At 39.5% G+C, this 19778-nt stretch overlaps 1 protein-coding gene across 3 annotated transcripts in view; it reads right to left on the reverse strand.

The window, feature by feature from the left end:
• ssp3 (SCAPER domain-containing protein short spindle 3) overlaps positions 1-19778 on the reverse strand; it is a 314720-nt gene that overhangs the window by 240748 nt on the left and 54194 nt on the right. For all 3 annotated transcript variants that reach the window (XM_087343366.1, XM_087343365.1, XM_087343367.1), the window contains exon 21: positions 3381-3515. In XM_087343366.1, coding sequence (XP_087199492.1) covers positions 3381-3515 — 135 coding nt within the window. The remainder of the gene's footprint in view (positions 1-3380; positions 3516-19778) is intronic.

A 19778-nucleotide genomic window follows, 5' to 3' on the forward strand; every position in this document is an offset into this window, starting at 1 on the left:
AAGAAAAGGTAACAGGCTTCGGTGTTTTAACGGGGATTTCTTGAAGTTTAATTTGTTTTTTCAACAGAATGGATAGTTTTGCTTCTACCAAGCGAAAAAGTTGACAAGTCGCAAATATCGCAAGGCTACGATCTTATACCTCGAAGCACTATTAGCTAGCTACATGGATATATTTTGGAGTTTCATGAAAATGAATATATATTATTTAAATCTTGTCCGTCTAATCACAATAAATTCTTATTAAATATTAAAATATTACAATAATTAACATTTAAAATATTTAAAATATTAAATTATGTTCTTTATCGAAATATTCGATTTACATTAGACTATCGAATATTTCGATAAAAAACATCATTTAATATTTTAAATGTTAATTATTGTAATATTTTAATATTTAATAAGAATTTATTGTGATTAGACGGACAAGATTTAAATAATATATATTTATTATATCACAATATGACGCAACTTTACCATCTCATGAAAATGAATGTTATTGAATTAGTCTGACCTACTTTCTTAATTTATTAACCAAAACCTCTGAAGCGTACGGTTATAAAGTCTATGGCTCCACTGGGAGATGGTCGAAACGACGTATCCTGCAACCAGCACATGAGATGAGATCAAATTTGCAATCACTTTTAAGGATGCCTACAGTAAAGTTATTTGTGGAAACAATAACCTGTTCTTTAGACCACCGTATTTTAGAGGCACGGGGTTCGAATTTCGGCCCAGTGACCGGCCGAATATCACGACAGATTTCTTGTAGTTCTTATAAATCTCTAAAAAAAATCTATCAACAGCATTTGATATAGAATTTATCAAATATTTAACTGCTGAAGTTCGTTGTGTTCAATGTTTTCCAGGTAGAGTTTGATCAAAAAAGATGCTTCTGATGTCTCAAAAAAAAAAGTCTAAATACAATGTATTGAGAACAACTGTGACTGAAAACCTTCGTACGTAACAATAAATCAACAAATTTATTTATTTAAAACTGTAACACAGACTAAATTAGATGTGCAAACAGACAAACGTGGGTAATTAATTAATTGTTTAATTAATAGTAAATAAAAACAGTGTCGTATTTCAGGAGATACGATAAATATAATTCTTTTAATAGCGTAAACATTGGAATAGTAGTTTTCAACTTCATACGAAACAACAGTCCATAGTAACGGAGTAACATTAAGACTACGCAGCAGAAATGGCGGGGACCGAATTCGATCGACTACAGTAACAAGCGCCCAGGAAAATGCAGTACAGAATGACGCTAATTAACAGAAACAAGACGCTTCTAATTGCGCGTAATGAATTAACAGGTTCCGTAGCTACCAGCATTCATTTATGTCAATTGCAATTTGTGCTCGTCTCCCCAAGGCGGGCAAAGGCACGACCGTCCTACCTTATCAGTCGCGCCCCAGAGAGAATGCATTTTGAATAACAAGTAGCTAGGTACAAGCCTCCTTCTCACCTCAAGGCTCGCCCCCAAAAACCCACAAAAAAGATAAACCAAGGACGCAGAGTCCTCAGCGTCACGTTACAGCCGACTTAACCCCCTGCACAGAATATCTCAGAAGACGACCATCAGATTCGACCTTAACACTGATTCAGATAAAACAAGTTAGGAATTGTGCGCACGGTGTAACAATTAGTGCCCCGTCGAAAGAATCTGATGACTTTCGACATCAGGGAATGACGTTAATGATGTCACATTGGCCTGGCTTCGAGTACCACAGTGTGGACAGCGTGTCTCCAGCCTGCCATCAAAGATCCTCACATGTGGTGATTATCCGAATGGGGATTTTTTTAGTAATATCCTGCAGAACCAAATTTCATGAAGATCCGTTCACATACACAGATATGACGATGCAACCGTTACTTGGGAACAACGCCAATCTTGTCACTTCAATGAGGTATCGCGTACGTTTTCATTAATTCATAACAGAGGAAAAATACGATATACCCATTTTTAGTCGCTGTATCTATCAATGGTCTTACGTTCATCAACTGTGACACGTACAAATCTGTTATTACGAGGCTGACCTACGACACAGGTACCACGTTTTACAAGTCATAAATGTAGCATTTATCAGAGATTACACAATAATCGTGGATAAAGATATTTCATTAAATACACATCCCACTGAAATCACACTCGCGAGTCGGATCCTACACCAAATTTGTATTACGGCCCGTTGTTTAGATGACAATGTACTAACTAACTAGATGGCTTACAGAACCCGAAGGTTCATCACCGAATTAACCAAAGCCCTCCACCGGACCCTGTCCTGGGCCAACAAAATCCAGTCTCCTTCAACTCCTATCTCCCATAGATCCCGCCTGACATTATCCTCCCATCTACGTCTAGGTCTTCCCAGAGGTCTCTTCCCCTCAGGCTTCCCAAATAGTTGACCCAACCAATCAGATGGCTTACCGAACCCGAAGGTTCATCACCGAATTAACCAAAGCCCTCCACCGGACCCTGTCCTGGGCCAACAAAATCCAGTCTCCTTCAACTCCTATCTCCCATAGATCCCGCCTGACATTATCCTCCCATCTACGTCTAGGTCTTCCCAGAGGTCTCTTCCCCTCAGGCTTCCCAAATAGTTGACCCAACCAATCAGATGGCTTACCGAACCCGAAGGTTCATCACCGAATTAACCAAAGCCCTCCACCGGACCCTGTCCTGGGCCAACAAAATCCAGTCTCCTTCGACTCCTATCTCCCATAGATCCCGCCTGAGATTATCCTCCCATCTACGTCTAGGTCTCCCCAGCGGTCTCTTCCCCTCAGGCTTCCCAAATAGTGGACCCAACCAACCAGATGGCTTACGGAACCCGAAGGTTCATCACCGAATTAACCAAAGCCCTCCACAGGACCCTGTCCTGGGCCAACAAAATCCAGTCTCCTTCAACTCCTATCTCCCATAGATTCCGCCTGAGATTATCCTCCCATCTACGTCTAGGTCTCCCCAGAGGTCTCTTTCCCTCAGGCTTTTCAACCAATACCCGGTGCACACCTCTTGTCCCATCCATGCGCGCTACATGCCCAGCCCATCTCATTCTTCTCGACTTAATCACCCTGACAATTTGGGGGAGGAGTACAGATTTTTAAGCTCGTAATTATGCAGTTTTCTCCATGCCCCATCGTCTTCTCTCCTAGGCCCAAACATCTTCCTCAACACCTTAAATCTGTGTTCCTCCCTCTGAGTGAGAGTCCATGTTTCGCACCCATACAAAACAACAGGCAAAATTATCGTTTTGTATACTTTAATCTTCAGGTTCTTAGAAATCAGACGGGAAGCCAAAATATTTTGAACTGAGAAGTAACAAGCATTCTCAGAGTTTATATCTGACAGAGACGCGTAGAGCTTTTACCTGGCAGCCAGCGTGGTGAGCAGCTCCAGGCCACTGAGCAGGAACTGAGCGGCCGATGGGTCCCCGTCGATCGGGTCCCTTACACTGCCACAATACACGGCCAGTTTGTCCACTACACCCACGCTCACCGTGTAGCTGAAACAGAAAGGTGGCAACTGCCTTCATCTGCTCCCAACAACACAGCCTGGCAACTCATATACAATTACCTATAATAAATTCATATTATTATTCAGTGTTCTGTCTGACGACAGGTCCATTGCTTTGCCCAAAAAGAGCTCTCCAGTTTTCCCTATTCATATAATTTTGTTTAATTAACAAATTGGCTCTGTTCTGTGTTCACACAATTTTGTTCAATGACAGTTTGAAACTTTTGTATTTATATAATTTTATAAGCTGGTAAAGTTGCGTCATATTGTGATATAATAAGTATATATTAAATCTTGTCCGTCTAATCACAATAATTCTTATTAAATATTAAAATATTACAATAATTAACATTTAGAATATTTAATGATGTTCTTTATCGAAATATTCGATTTACATTAGACCATCATTTAATATTTTAAATGTTAATTATTGTAATATTTTAATATTTAATAAAAATTATTGTGATTAGACGGACAAGATTTAATATATACTTATATAATTTTGTTAATTAATAGTTTGACACTGTTTTGTGTCCATATAATTCTGTTCCACAGAGATTCATTCAAAGGTACAATATCAAAACACACAATATCATGCTATTACACCCGAATTTGATCATTCCCCTCCACATCTTAAGATCCATTTTAATATTATCCATCATTCTAACCCTTAGTACGCCTATACCATGTGATCCCTCCAATTAAGTTTCGTGACTAAAATATTCCGGCATGCTTAGGCTAATTCATCGACAGATCATGGTTTAAGTTGCTGCAACTCAAAATTCCTGGCTTTGGCTCTTTGTAAAAGTCCAGTTTTTCAAACCGTACAGACACCTAAATCATTACCCAAGTTCCCGAAAGCCGGAGATCTGATATCTTAAGACACATGGAACTGGATAGTCACGTGTTCCGGTGTCACGTGCTCCACTACTGACCTCAGCAGCGAAAAACCAGAGACTAACCTAAGCTACGACACAGCCGTTCCCTTTAACTTTCAATTCATTTCGATTACGAGTTTCCAACTTAGGTTACGGAATCATAATTTTAATTAAACTGAACAAATTGAAAAGCATCACCGAATGTCAATAAACCTTGTCACAGGGACAGCGTCTCATTGGCAGAGGGACATTCTCCTTCACCAATACAAAACCCGAGTCCAGGAGACGGCGCACTGGGACCCTCTGTCTGACGGACAAGTACCCTCTAGCAACTCTGACTTCACGATGACCGCTACGTTCTTAAACTTCCATCACACACGTTTTGACGATTTTCAATAGCCACTGTCACCACCACGTACACACTCTGACGGTTCGAGAATCTGCTTAGTTACAATCGTTAGAATATTTACTTTCCAATTAGCAAAAGTGTCCGGTAAGTATAAGCAATTTCTGCACCGCGTAAGTTTACAGAGTAACACGTATTTAGGTTTACTTTTATTCTCATAATTACTGCCTTCAGACTGAAGTGACTGTCTACTGCTGAAGACGCCATAAAATATTCGATAAGTAATACAAAAAAACTGCATTCCTAAAACACAGGGGCAGATAAAAATACGTACCGGATAACAGAAAATACTATTATCGATTAATATTTTAATATTTTCCGTCAAATCACAATTTTAATAAGATAATAAAATATAAAATATTTAAAATATCATTTCACGTTCCGCATCGAAATGCGGAACGTGAAATGAACTATATTCAGGTGTATATAATTATATAAAGATTCAAATCAATAATAACTTAAATATAATTTCTATATATTATGTTAGCGTACATTTTTATCAGATATCAATAATATATAGAAATTGTATTTAAGAAATTGTATTTAAGTTATTATTGATTTGAATCTTTATATAATTATATACACCTGAAGATAGTTCTTTTAGGAACTGAAACATGTCGTGAAAAAATGATGTTCTAATGTAAATCGAATATTTCGATAAAGAACATCATTTAATATTTTAAATGTTAATTATTGTAATATTTTAATATTTAATAAGACTTTATTGTGATTAGACGGACAAGATTTAAATAATATATATTTATTACATCACAATATGACGCAACTTTACCATCTCATAGAATTATCTGGATGAAAGCTCATTTCGTTAACAGACCCTAAACAAACGTGTATCCAAGACCCGCGGAAGACATTGAAGACGCAAGTTGCGATAGTTTAATCCACTTTACATGAAGACAGCAATGCCAGCCCTTCTACGTTCATCTCCCACCCTCCTCAGCATCGTCGACGGGGGGAGATACCCTCACTCACTGGTCCATTTGCCCCCTCAATTTACGCTGCATATGGAACAGAGAAGGCTCCACTGTGTTATAGGGTAGACTCTGCATAGCGAAGTGGGCGTACCTATGAATTTTAATGAAGTCTCCGAAATGATATTCATAATAACGGTAGGGATATGCCGATCCGATGCAGTGCGGTCGTGGAATGGGTTACGAAAGTCCCCACTGCATACGATGATGGCACAGTGGTGTTCAGAATACATTAGCCAAGTTCGCCACTGCTTGTAGGGACACACACAAATCAGATCGCAAAACTCATGGACCTACTATCATGCTATTAAATCATCACTTTAACGCTGTCAACTGCAAAATGGAAATTGAGACCAGAATTTGCACTATAATGTGGTTGTCAACTATGAATGCAGACGGAATGAGAAAAAAAAAATTTCGAACTGATCAATGGATCGGATAACTGCAAAACACAATTTTCCTGATTTAAATGTTCCAGATACATTCACGGCTTTGTGGTGATTATAGAACAGATTACTGAAATATCTCGCATCTATCAAAACCATGACAATGGATGCTTTGTTGAACACGGGCAATGGAATCATAAGTTGAACCGTATGAGCTAGTATGAGAGCTGAAAAGAGGACCACATTTTACGCCACGCAGACGCAAACTAACACACATTTTCAATGATCTGACATTAGTCTACTCAGCGGTACACCGTATCGTCCGCGAATTTAAATCGATTCCTGCCAGGCAAATGTCAGGACGGTATTCAAATTAAACCACATGTGCTCTTTTCGGAACAGCTGACTATAGGACTGCTTCATCAACTTTGCATGAGGACGGCGGGCGAGAGTAATGGTAACACGTCTGACTTCTTTTTGCGAATGATCGAGGTCGAATTTTGATCGACAAACAGAATTCACCTGAAGGGATTCCACCGTTTTCCTCAGTCTCTCCAGACAGATTTCTGGATACTTTTAAAACTACCCGAAATTTCATCCGTCTTGTTCAAAATTCTTCGGTCCTCGCGTTAACTGGTTACAGTAGTAAACCGACGTTTCGGGAACCAACTCTGTCCCCATCATCAGGGTTCTGATGTGACTGGAACCTCCAGGTCCACCAGGTCCTCCAGTCACATCAGAACGGTACCAGTTAACGTACGTGATTGCCCGAAAAAATTTTATTAATTAACTATAAAGCCTATCAACATTTTTGTAAAAGTTACTCAGCGATAAAACATAGATCTCTCGAAGACACAAGTTTTAAAAGTACCTACTTCCTTTTATATAACGAGATGCAAATAGAAATGTATTTACAACTACTCTGTGTAACGTGCAGAGTGAAAATTTTTGTTAACAACCAATTCATGTCTGTAATAAGTAAGCATCGATGCTAACAAAGCAGACAATATGAACGCGGTTCATTGGTTGACGCAGTAACTTCGATAACAAACAGGCCACGGTTTCGATTCTGTCACCAGCAACACAACAACAACATCAAGGAATTAAATATTTCGGTATATTAACTCCCGAAACGTCGAATGTATATATTTATGTCTTTAATAGCGCTGTTACCGGCTCAGACTTTCTCCCTCTTACGGTCACATGCATTCAGAAATATTTTGGAAAAGTTTTGAAACGTAAAACTAGGCCAAAAACACGCAGGCTTCCTCTCTGGAGGCCACATCACCGGTGATGACGTCAACAGGACAACCAAGGGCATAACAAATGCAACAACGTGACCCAAGATCACTGTTAAGGCTTTGACCGGGATGTTCTTTTGTTAAATCTTATGTGGTACCGCCTGATTCGACTTCTAATGGTTAAGTGAAGTGTTTTCTTCGCGGTACGGTCTGGATTCGTAAATATTATGAAGACGAGCTTCGGCTTCAAAGGGTTAACCAGCTGATTTTCGTAATGGTGAGGTGTAGTGTTTTCTTCGCGGTACGGACTGAATTCATAAATAATATTCAGACGATCTTCGGCTTCAAAGGGTTAACAACAACGTATAGGGCTGACAGACGGGCCCATAAGATATTCTTCGCTTGTAATAAATTGAAAAGAACAACTGAAAACGGTTTCATTAATTTATCATCCAATAAGTGTTCCTGGTGGTCCACAAACTCTGTTCACAAAAGGATCCATTCAATCAGTATGCGCGTGACGTCACGTCCTCTGACGGGAGCCATCCGCATCCAGATCTGGAGCAATATATATTCCAAGTGGATCTGCCGGGAATGTTATTCATACAATCTTTACATTAAAGCGGGAGCCGAATTGAAAGTTCTATGTATAAATAATAAAAAAAGAAAAAACTAGCTACCGCAAACTCATTCGTAATGCAATTTACGTGATGTTTACTCATGGAGTTTGGCGGCAGACGTGACCTGGCAGTCCGCTGAATGCAGAAGGGGTTGCGGGATTCTGTCGATCAACTCCGAGGGAACTTCAGCTCACTTCAGCAAAGTCTGCGTTGGTCAAATACCTCAATCGATCATTTCCAAGACACAGACGCGCTATTAGACGAAAATTATAAGACCGTCTGTGTCTTCCTGTCTTTAAGTCAGCCGAGTGAATGCCTCTAAAAGGCAAAAAGTAAATCAGTCCCATTACACGCCATGTATGCGCTTAGGGGGAGAGGTGGTATAGATCCTATTCATTCTTGACCTCGGCAGTAGATGGGGTGAGTGGTCAGCCGCGCTTTAACCCCGGGAAAGGATCCCGGTACCCATTGTATAGGAGCTGGGTGGGACCCAGAACCAGTCTGAATGCAGAGGCTAGAGGAAAAAACCCTCTTCCGTGCGCCTCCTTGGTCTTCATTTTAATACCCACCATCTTCAATCGCAGTTCTTGAAAAGTTAATAATACGCTCAGCTAATAACTAAATTATTGGCTTTTATGGAACCTGAAGGTTCATTACCGCGTTCACATCAGCCCGACAATGAATCCATACCACAATCCATATTTTCCTAAGACAATAACCTCCCAACTGCGCCATGCTACATGTGCCTAATCGCTAAAGTTGAAACAGTGTCATTACATAACTTAAGGCCGAATGTTCCCATCTCATCCGAAGTTACTGTACCTGGAACGTCGTTAAATTACTTATGAAACTACGTGATCCGATGCTATAAATCCACAGTAGTTGAGAAAGTGTCGGTAAATAACTTACGAAATAATTTCTATATCAACAAAACCACTGTAGAAAAAAAGCCTGTCTGCTGTTTCTAACAAAAATACGGGGTTACAGAATCCCAGATCAATTAATCAGCTACAAATTCACGTGACTGCCAAATTTCTTCGTTACAGAGGCACCGAAACCACGGTCTTAGGGAGACGTTCTCCTACCGATTCTTACGAAAAGCGCCGAACTGGTTCACGGCCTTAAGAACACGTACGATAAACATTATTTATTTTAATTACGTCTCACATGACACATAACCACACCTTCCTGTTGTCCCGTAATGTTCAAGTTTCCAGCAATAAACCGGATAAACATAAAAACCTTCAATGAATATTATGATCTCTTCACATGCAAGACTTCTTCAACCATAAAATTAATACATCCTTTTCATTATATCTCCCCTTAACTGCAACTATCCACATGAATCCGAATACATCAGCGGAACTAGTGTATGTATATAGACGAACAAAGGAAAATTTCTGCAAACATAACTTGCAGACCGCGGTAGACATCCCTTAACTTCTTTACATGAGATTATACGAATGAACGACAAGCCAATAAAAGCTGTAGCTCAGAGACAGGGTTCTAATAGAATAGGATAAGTTTCCCCTTACTCACGAAGTGGTATCCATCATCCCGCACATTATCGATATTGTGGTCGGCAGAATTACCATCATTAGGGCCCTCTCCAGTGTCCCACTCCGTACGACACAACCAAGGGATGTGCAATCTGCGATGTGTCGCCGGCCTATCCCCGCGACGATACCCTTTCACAGTAAAAATAGCTGTCTTCTGGGTTTCAGAGGTCCCTGCTACCTCCATCATCGGAGCGTCCTAGTACATCGAACAGTCAGCAATTTTTCTGACCGGAGTCGTTTTAAATGTCACGCCCAAATATTTGAACCTCGCCACATTTTCGAAAGATGTATTTATATTATGATTTTGTCCTGAGTTCTGGTGACAAACAGAATAAACACAGTATGTCATTGTAGGCAGTCACAAAATGGTCGTATCCCTTACATTGGCTCCGCACTGCACGGTCCATATGTCGTCCAAATAAGATCACAAGGAAAGCCACAAATCAGTAGTGTAAACAGATGTAATTCATGCCCTACACTGCAAGCGATTTCAGCAACCGGGAATTCTAACTTGGCCATCAATAAATAGTGTTTGAACATGACAAAGTAACACTTGTAACTTTGTATGTCAGTTACGTGAGCACACAAACCTAAGAGAATATGACAAGACGACATACAAATCTGTCGGTTATTTAACAAAAACTTCACAAGCCAATGAGAGTAATTCATTAAAGTCACCACAAAGAAACTAAAGGTTTTTATCAATTTAGAAACATGAAATTGACATCAAAGGTAAGGAAGTTAGAGTAAGAGTCGTGAAAAATTTGTTTAATAAATTGTTTTTTGTTGACATAAAATAGTTTTGGTAAAATAAAGAAACAGGTCACACTCCACAAAATAAAAATAAATTTTCCTGACTTAAACTCACCGGCTTCTAAACTGCAAATTTAACGATATACAATTAATTTAAAATGATACTTAGGATTAGATGGTTACATAATGAACTGTAAAGTCCAGTACGAAACATAGATCACGGTTTACTTAGAAGTTTCTCGTCCTAGAGAGATACGTCGTAAGAATGAGAAGTTAGGTCTAGTTGGAAGAGCTTACAAGGATAGAAATTACATCGTACAGGCTATACAGGACAGAATGTGATCACGGATGATGTAGGCGACCCCCCAGATACCTGAGAATACATTGAATAAGCAGTCGCGGACAGCCGACAAGGGGTTGGTGTGGCCAACAACTTCCGTCAGCAAAAGACTAGCATGTTACCAAATGGTACAAAGGACGTAAGCCTAAGATTTCAAACTAATTCCAACCGCACAATGTATAAAGCGTCGATTAATTGAATGAATCCTAGGTTATTTATCGACGTTATTTGAACTGCCGAGGTTATATAGATCCAATGAGCTTCTGGAAAGAGGCGGACATGGAAGATCACCGCTACAATAACCTTTCTACAATGGCAGGATTACTGTAAAGGATTTGAAAGGAGAGTCGTAGCTTATTTTAAGTGGCCTACAGTGCCAGACTCTACTGAAGAGGTTGTAAACTCAAGCAAGAGAATCCTCAGTCAAGGTGACAGGTCTTTGGACCCAGAGTTGAACCCGAATCACACTGAATACGAAGAGTGAGGGCGATGATTATCGTAAAAATAAACACACGTATTCTGTTTCAGAGTAGATACAAGATATTTCACAATGGATCGTGTATATAAACTTTTTTTTCCCCCATTTAAACCAGACCAATGCTTGAAATTCTGAAACTACGTTCTTCTGCGTCATATTTTTGTGACGACACATGGCTCTGCAGATCGAGACTTGCAGCATCCATCCCTTATCTAGTGTCACTGGCACCCTCTTGTCGTGTAAGTGCTCTACTACAGTAGCCTAAACCCCACACCCCCTTAAACCAACTGTCGCCCCTGCTGAGCCTCCCGCCCCCATCTCCACGTGCACCCATGACCCTTGTACGCACCCCCTCAAAATATAAACCAGAGAGGTGGTGGGGGGGGAGGGGGTCTTCGTATAACAATAACCGAAGGTCGCAGCGAAAAGATCACCGGCATGGCATTCGACACCACTAAAAATGTATCTGGATACACGATCTCAAAATTATTCTGACATATACAAGATATAGATATCTACGGATGATCAAAGCATGATGGTTCAAACAAGTCCCACAAAAATATGTTAACCCTAGAAGCACGAAATTTACCTAAGATAAAACATTACGGGTCGGGTCGCCATACAAAGATCAGTTGGTTGATGATGTTTACGGAAATTATCGCTGTATTACTTTTTTTGGGGTGGGGGGGTACATCACAAACAAGGAGCCGCAGTAACTCAGTCATTATAGTGACTGGCTACGGACTGGACGACCGGGGTTCGATCCCCGACGGGGGTAGAAGATCTTTCTTCTAGCCTCTGCGTCCAGACCGGCTCTGGGGTCCACCCAGTCTCCTATCCAATGGGTACCGGGGTCCTTTTCCGGGGGTAAAGCCGGCCGGGGCGTGATGCTGACCACTCACCCCCATCTAGTGCCGAGGTCAAGGAAGAGAGGAGCTATACCTCCTCTCCGCCCAAACGCCTACATGGCGTGTAGTGGGATATGTTTACTTTTACTATTAAACCAATAAGTGCACTCTGTGAGCGAAATGCAGAATCAGTAAATGTTATAGTATAAAGTAGTACACATATTTAAAACATTGTCTGAAGGAATTAATATACAATCATACATAAGATAAACTTGGGTTAAGGATAAGGGAAAAGTTGGGAAAATAAATTAGAGTCCTGGGAAAAAATGTTTAGGGACAAATTCAATCAGCCTAGACGAAATTAAAAATTAAGCTATTCAAAAGGAACTACACGTTCTCCAGCAAACTGAAGAACAGAAGAGCGTATACACATTGTACACCCAATTTAAGTACGTTCTATATGCCTACTGAAATAACTGTTTAAAGTAAGAATCATATGAAACGGTAAAATATGCTCAGCGCTGAAATCGCAGAGTTAGTGCATTTTAAAGCAGGTGGTATATATATAAGTTACCGCCGTCATTTAAAGAGTTTCAAATCACATAGCCTAACCAGAACCTGGAGGCAACTCAGCTTAGACTTCACTTTAATCACGTCCTTGAGCAATCTGGATCACATTCACATGTTCATAAGACTGTTACATGAGATCTATTTTAATAATATCATCCATCCCATATTTCCTCTTTAACTCTTTTTCAAGTATTGGTACTTGTGGGTTATCGGGAAACGTCGCTTTAAAAACAGGTTAGGTTAGGTTCGGTTGGGTTGGGTTGGGTTAGGTTGGGTTAGGTTAGGTTGGGTTAGGTTAGGTTGGGTTAGGTTAGGTTAGGTTGGGTTAGGTTGGGTTAGGTTAGGTTGGGTTGGGTTAGGTTAGGTTAGGTTAGGTTGGGTTAGGTTAGGTTGGGTTGGGTTAGGTTAGTTTGGGTTAGGTGAGGTGAGGTTAGGTTAGATGAGATTAGGTTAGGTTAGGTTTGGTTAGTTTAGGTTAGGTTTGGTTAGGTTCGGTTGGGTTGGGTTAGGTTAGGTTTGGTTAGGTTGGGTTAGGTTAGGTTAGGTTAGGTTGGGTTAGGTTCGGTTGGGTTGGGTTGGGTTAGGTTGTTTGGTTAGGTTAGGTTAGGCTAGGTTAGGCTAGGTTAGGTTAATGTGTGTGGATAAATGACATATACTTGAAAGTTATTATATTTTATTTAAATAAATGACAACTAACCTAACCTAACCTATTTTTAACCCACAAGTACCAAAGTATTTCCTCAGCTCTTTCATTAGAATAACTGATTCCTTTCGGGATGATATAGGAAATCCGCGTGACTGACAAATAGAAGTTTATAAAATTTACTTTAGGAAGTACATAAAATGGTGGTAGACTTGGAACAGAAGTACCAATCTTTCCCTCCTTTTCAAAGTTTCTGTTGTTCCAAGATATACAACAGCCCCAGACATGTTATAAACATTACAATGTTCAAATGTCAAACAAAGCACCAATTTCCGATGGGGGCTAAAAAATATTAAACTTAACTCCAATGAGTCTCAGATATTTTAATGTATTTTTATCAGATATTTTTTTAAGAATATCACACCCTCCATTACAACCGAGCCGATTGTCATCAAAGACTGCCCGTAAATACAACAAACTTAAAAAATTTATTTAACCTCAAATTATGCTTTGATTTTACTGAAGGCACGAATCTGAAACGTGCAACAAATATCAAAGTTCATAATCAGTATTTCTACAGGTGATCCATACGCGCCTTCTTATTACAACTGTCACAACGGTGATCGTGTTCTGTCCTAAGTGCCTTAATGCCTTACACTTTTACATAACAGTTAACCCAAAATTGGGTCTGCGGTTTACGTAAACAGAAAACTACCCTCACATCTTTGTGGAACCTGTAATACGGTATTTCAGCGTAGCTCACATGCAGATAAAGAAATAAATACAACTGTGCCACAATATAGAACGAGACGATCACGACTGGCATTTGGCTTTCAGCAGAAAAGACCCGTGTCGGCCCGCGTTACATCATCATCATCTGTACGCTAAGTGCGAGAGGAGCAGAATGGACCCCCTCCCCCTCCCCCCCAACACACACAAACCAAGCCGCGCGCGATCCAATCCTCTTAAATAAAACATACTGAAGAGCTTGACAAGGGGAATTCAGCCACCGTAGCATTATTCGGTTGTCAGCTGATGTTTGTGCAGAGGGATTGGACTTAATTCAATCAGGCTCGTTAATGTTGAAGTCCCAGAAGACGTGCCGATGAGAAAGAAAGAGACGCAGGGGAATCCCCTAGACGGCCACTAGCGGGCAGATCATGTGGGAACTGAAGGTTATGGATACAGATGACGTGTGTATGTCTCTCTCTCTTCCTTCGGCCACAACCCTCATTCGTGCTACCATGGGATTCAACGCATCTGTACGCCCTCACGCACCGCATATTGTCATCGGGGTCCCGGATTTTCGTCTAAAAAATCCCATAAAATGCCTAGTTACATCTGCCACGCACAGATTTAATTTTACAATCTGCCGAAATATTTGATTCGTTTGTGATTTAAAGCCGGATGTCTTCTGGGTTCTAGCTCTGTGTAGTCTGGTAGAAGTTAACAGACGTTTCAGAGGTCCTTGCTGCCTCCATCATCAGGGCGATGAGTGATGGTTGAGGTAGGTCTGCTGAGAAACCAGCCAGTCTGTACTTAAATGTTTACAGTTCCGCCACGATCTCAAACTGACAACCATCTCTTACGTTCTACATCTCCTGCGCAACCAATAACATCGGGCACCACAAAATATTTGGACTGTAGTCAGAAACACTGTTGTTTAGAACAATGAAGGCAAAACAATGCAATGGCATGATAAAATATTATTTCTTCAATATTTCGTTCTTGGGATCATTTCAGGGACCAGAACTGCAAGTTGTTCTCATAAGTAACATGGCAAGTAGAATCACACTTTGTCTAATTTGACCCTAATTGAAGCCACTACTCAGTATCAACTTCGACAGATATTTAGGTGAACTTACGAGGTGCGATCGGAAAGTTTCAAGACTGCGCCTATAAAAACCCGTACACTTATCTCAGGTATTAAATTCATCCAGAATCGCAGATGGTGCTTGACAGGCTGACAAAGAAAGATTTCCAGGGATGATTCCAGGCTTGGCAGCGGCGCTGGGATCGTTGTGTTCACTCCCAGGGGAACTACTTCGAGGGTGATGGATGAATTTAATACCTGAGATAAGTGTACGGGTTTTTATACGCGCAGTCTTGAAACTTTCCGATCGCACCTCGTATTTACAGTAAGCCCTCGTTAGCTGGAATTCACAGGGCGTGTAGTCACACCGCGTGCTTTGGTTTTAACTAAGCACTCCCGTTGTTGAACAAGTCAACAGCACACTGATGATTTGTTTTCTTATTTATTTATTTACTATTACAAAATCAATGACCACGTCTGTGCAGTCAATTAAGAAAGCTAACAGGCCAAGAGAAGTCACGACTTTGGATACGAAATTGAAATTTTTTTTGCTGATATTAAAGCTGGAAAACACGTGGCAAATATGGAAAGCGAAACTGAAAACCGCGCAAAATAGTAAGCACAGTTGTAGCAGAGAAAGTTCAGTTTGTCAAGGGAAGAATCAAAGCCCTCAACTTCTTAGATAAAATAATTAAAATATTTTCGTTACATTTAATTCTATACATTAGATGTGTGTAAAATATGCGTATATTTAAATAAATGTTCACTTTAACGCAGGATACACCAATTAAAGGCGGACATCGAGGGCTTAATGCATTCGTAACTGTGTAACCCTGTATCAACTGTAGATGTTACTCAGGCACATAATGCGTTATTGACAAGAACGTGACGAAATACAAGATTTTTCTCACGAATTTCGCCTAAATGTGTACAGATATCAATCGAAAAGAAGAAATGGTATTGTGGTAAAAACACTTGCAATGTTAAACATTTGTCGACGGAAACAGAATCTTACACAGAGAACGAAATTAATCATAATGTAATCACAGCAACAAAAACATAAACTGAAACAAATACTCATATCAATCGACGTAAATAAATTAGCCTGTAAGCACGTACATATGAACCAAAACGAATTAATTTGCCTCAATACGTGCAAATATAAACCGAAACGAAGTCGATTATGGTCTTACGGATACTGACACCTCGCGACATCGTAAAAAATAAATAAATTCACCATTAAACTTTGTAAAATAGTGTAGTTGCGTCATATTGTAATTTATTAAATTAAAATTAAATTATTTGGTTATTCCGTCATATCACAATGTATTTAAAATAAGATAATTAAAATAATTAAAATATCATTCTGTGTTCCATATCGAATAATTCCAACTGTAAATCGATTATTCGATATGGAACAAAGAATGATATTTTAATTATTTTAATTATCTTATTTTAAATACATTGTGATTTGACGGAATAACCAAATAATTTAATTTTCATTAAACTTTGGTTAAAAATGTAAACACAGTCCGTTTATTCAACCATCAACTGTAACAGAATAAAAGTGTGGAACGTAAGAAATACAACTGAACTGTCTGCTTTAAATTTCCAATTTTGAATTACGATTTTAAAAGCTCGATAACCTCGATTACAAAAATACCTTACAGACGAGCTTTTTTTTTCAGGATTGCCCGCGGACCAGAAGGCAGTTTACAGAGAGTGACAGATGTGTTAGCCTACATGAAGCCAAGCTAGTGACCCGCGTGTTGACACAACCCATACAGCCAGATAACTCTGCCTGTTTGAAGAGGATCACGCAAAACACACACACACACACACAACTCTATTATCAAACATGTTATAATTATGACATGCCCGTGAAAATTGTGAACTGGATGTAGTAGGTACTCCATCCGGTCTGTTCAGTTGTCATCCACAGACGTTTGAACTTGGGGGAGGGGGGGGGGGTTATGAGAGAAACAAAATATCTGTTTCATTCGCTTATGAATAAAAGATTAAATGATTTACAGCTTAAAATATACTGTACTGCAAATCGGAAACTGCCACTGATTCCCTATGAAGGGACACCTAAGAACTATCAGAGGTACAAAAGAACGTAGGAAAACAGCGAAACAAAGAAAGGAAGTTTATATGGATCATACACCTGAAGATGGTTCATTTAGAACCGAAACATGTAGTGTAAAAGATGATGCTCTAATGTGAATCGAAATATTCGATAGAGAGCATTATTTTAATATATTTTTAAATATTTAAATGTTAATTATTTTAATATTTTAACATTTAATAATAATATTTTATTGTGATTTGACTGATAAAATTAAGCAAGTATATATTCAACACAATAATGACGCAACATTATCATCTAAAGAAAGGAAGAGAGAAAACCAAAACACATGCGGCCATCTTGAAGGGCAGGTCCCACACAGAAAGGGCCAAATGAGTCCACATGAATCTCGTTCCGACGTTTCGTCGTACTCACGGATATACTTAGCGCTTTTATCCGGGATAAATACGGCCGCATCGTGTCGCCTTAATCCAACAGTCTCTACATCTTCCGGCTGCCGTACTTGAGGTACAGACGTAAATTAACACTCTCATTTATTTGTTATTTGCGCCAAATCAATTCATTACTATTTCTTCTTCTTTAACAAATGGTAAACATCTCCGCCACTCAGACTTCAAGTTTCTAATTGTAGGACTCTCCTTATAATTATTATTATTTATTATTGACTGCAAATGGGTTTATACCCGGTGGCAGTGTCCTACAATAACATACAAAACAATGAGACAGAACAGAACAAAGAGATACATCAACACAATGAGACAGAACAAAACAATAAACAAAAGGACACAACAAAAACAATAAGACACAATAAACAATGAGATACATCAACACAGAGACAGAACAAAACAATAAACAAAAGGACACAACAAAAACAATATGACACCCAAACAATGGGATACATCAACACAATGAGACACAACAAAACAATAAACAAAGGACACAACAAAAACAATAAGACACAATAAACAATGAGATACATCAACACAGAGACAGAACAAAACAATAAACAAAAGGACACAACAAAAACAATATGACACACAAACAATGGGATACATCAACACAATGAGACACAACAAAACAATAAACAAAGGACACAACAAAAACCATAAGACACAACATACAATGAGATACATCAACACAGAGACAGAACAAAACAATAAAAAAGGACACAACAAAAACAACACATCCCATTGAACGCTTTCCTGGTATTGTTTGCAGATCATTTTAAGTCCTTCAGTTACAATTTTCATGGCTCCAATGATTTCTATAGATAAATTTTTGAATTTTAATTTGTATTGCAATCCTGTCTGATGGTATTTCCACACCTATCAGTTGAGAAACTTTATCTTTCTTATTTTTATTAAGGTGTCAAGCCTATTTGCCAGAACCTCAGTATCTGCTCGTACCCCTCGATTCCACAGTGCTGTTGCACCTTCAAGTTCACTGGCTTCGGTACGAGTGATTACGAGTTTTATGGTTTTTTGAAGTCTGATTTTTTGAGTAGTGTAGAAGTGTACAGACTTTATCTGTCTTACTACGTATTCATTCTTTGCTAGAATGGCAAATCGTGATGTTAGGCGGTCGACAGTTTCTTCAAATTCTTTACAAATTCGACATCTACTTTCAATTTTTTTTTTCCTAAAGTAGTCTGCGTTTCCTGTCTGATCCTCAGCTGACACAATTATGATTAAAACTTTGCATACCGTGTAGTGTATTAGAATATAGAGTAAACAAACCAACAACTATTAACACTATAATGGACACTATTGCCACGGTGGTCTAGCGGTTAGAACGCTGGCCTTGTAATACTGGGGGTCCCGGGTTCGATTCCCGGTGGTGCCCGAATTTATAACTTGTGTTGGGCAAGGCCGTGGTCTAGGCAACACGGAGTTTTCCTCCGTGGCATCCCAACAATTACTCCATTCACACACAGAAGAAGGCAATGGCAAACCACTTCTGGATCATCTGCCAAGAACGTATATGAACAGGTCCCAGTCCGAGAAAAGGATGGAAGGATCCTGTTCATATGGACCTGTCGTCAGACAGAACACTAAATAATAATAAGATGAGGTGGTCTAGCGGTTAGAACGCTGGCCTTGTAATCCTGGGGTCTCGGGTTCGATTCCCGGTGGTGCCCGAATTTATAACTTGTGTTGGGCAAGGCCGTGGTCTAGGCAACACGGAGTTTTCCTCCGTGGCATCCCAACAATTACTCCATTCACACACAGAAGAAGGCAATGGCAAACCACTTCTGGATCATCTGCCAAGAACGTATATGAACAGGTCCCAGTCCGAGAAAAGGATGGAAGGATCCTGTTCATATGGACCTGTCGTCATAAATAAATTGCCATACGCGTTTCGACCTCAAGAGGTCATCATCAGTGGCATCAGGGAAATTAATGCCACTGATGATGATCTCTTGAGGTCGAAACGCGTATGGCAATTCTGTCCATTATAGTGTTAATAGTTGTTGGTTTGTTCACTCTATATTACAATTACGCTTGCTGTATTTCTCCGAAATCCAGCCATCGATAAGACTGTTCCTCGTCCACAATTTTTCCATTTAAGCCACGTGGAAATTGTCCATGCATAACGTTCTCTTCCCATTTTCGTTTTATATTAGAACTATATTTTTTGCC

This window comes from Zootermopsis nevadensis, unplaced genomic scaffold, assembly GCF_977971745.1.
Source record: "Zootermopsis nevadensis isolate Lab colony 2312 unplaced genomic scaffold, Znev_1.0 Znev_ptg000005l, whole genome shotgun sequence".
In the NCBI taxonomy this organism is placed as follows: Eukaryota; Metazoa; Arthropoda; class Insecta; order Blattodea; family Termopsidae; genus Zootermopsis; species Zootermopsis nevadensis.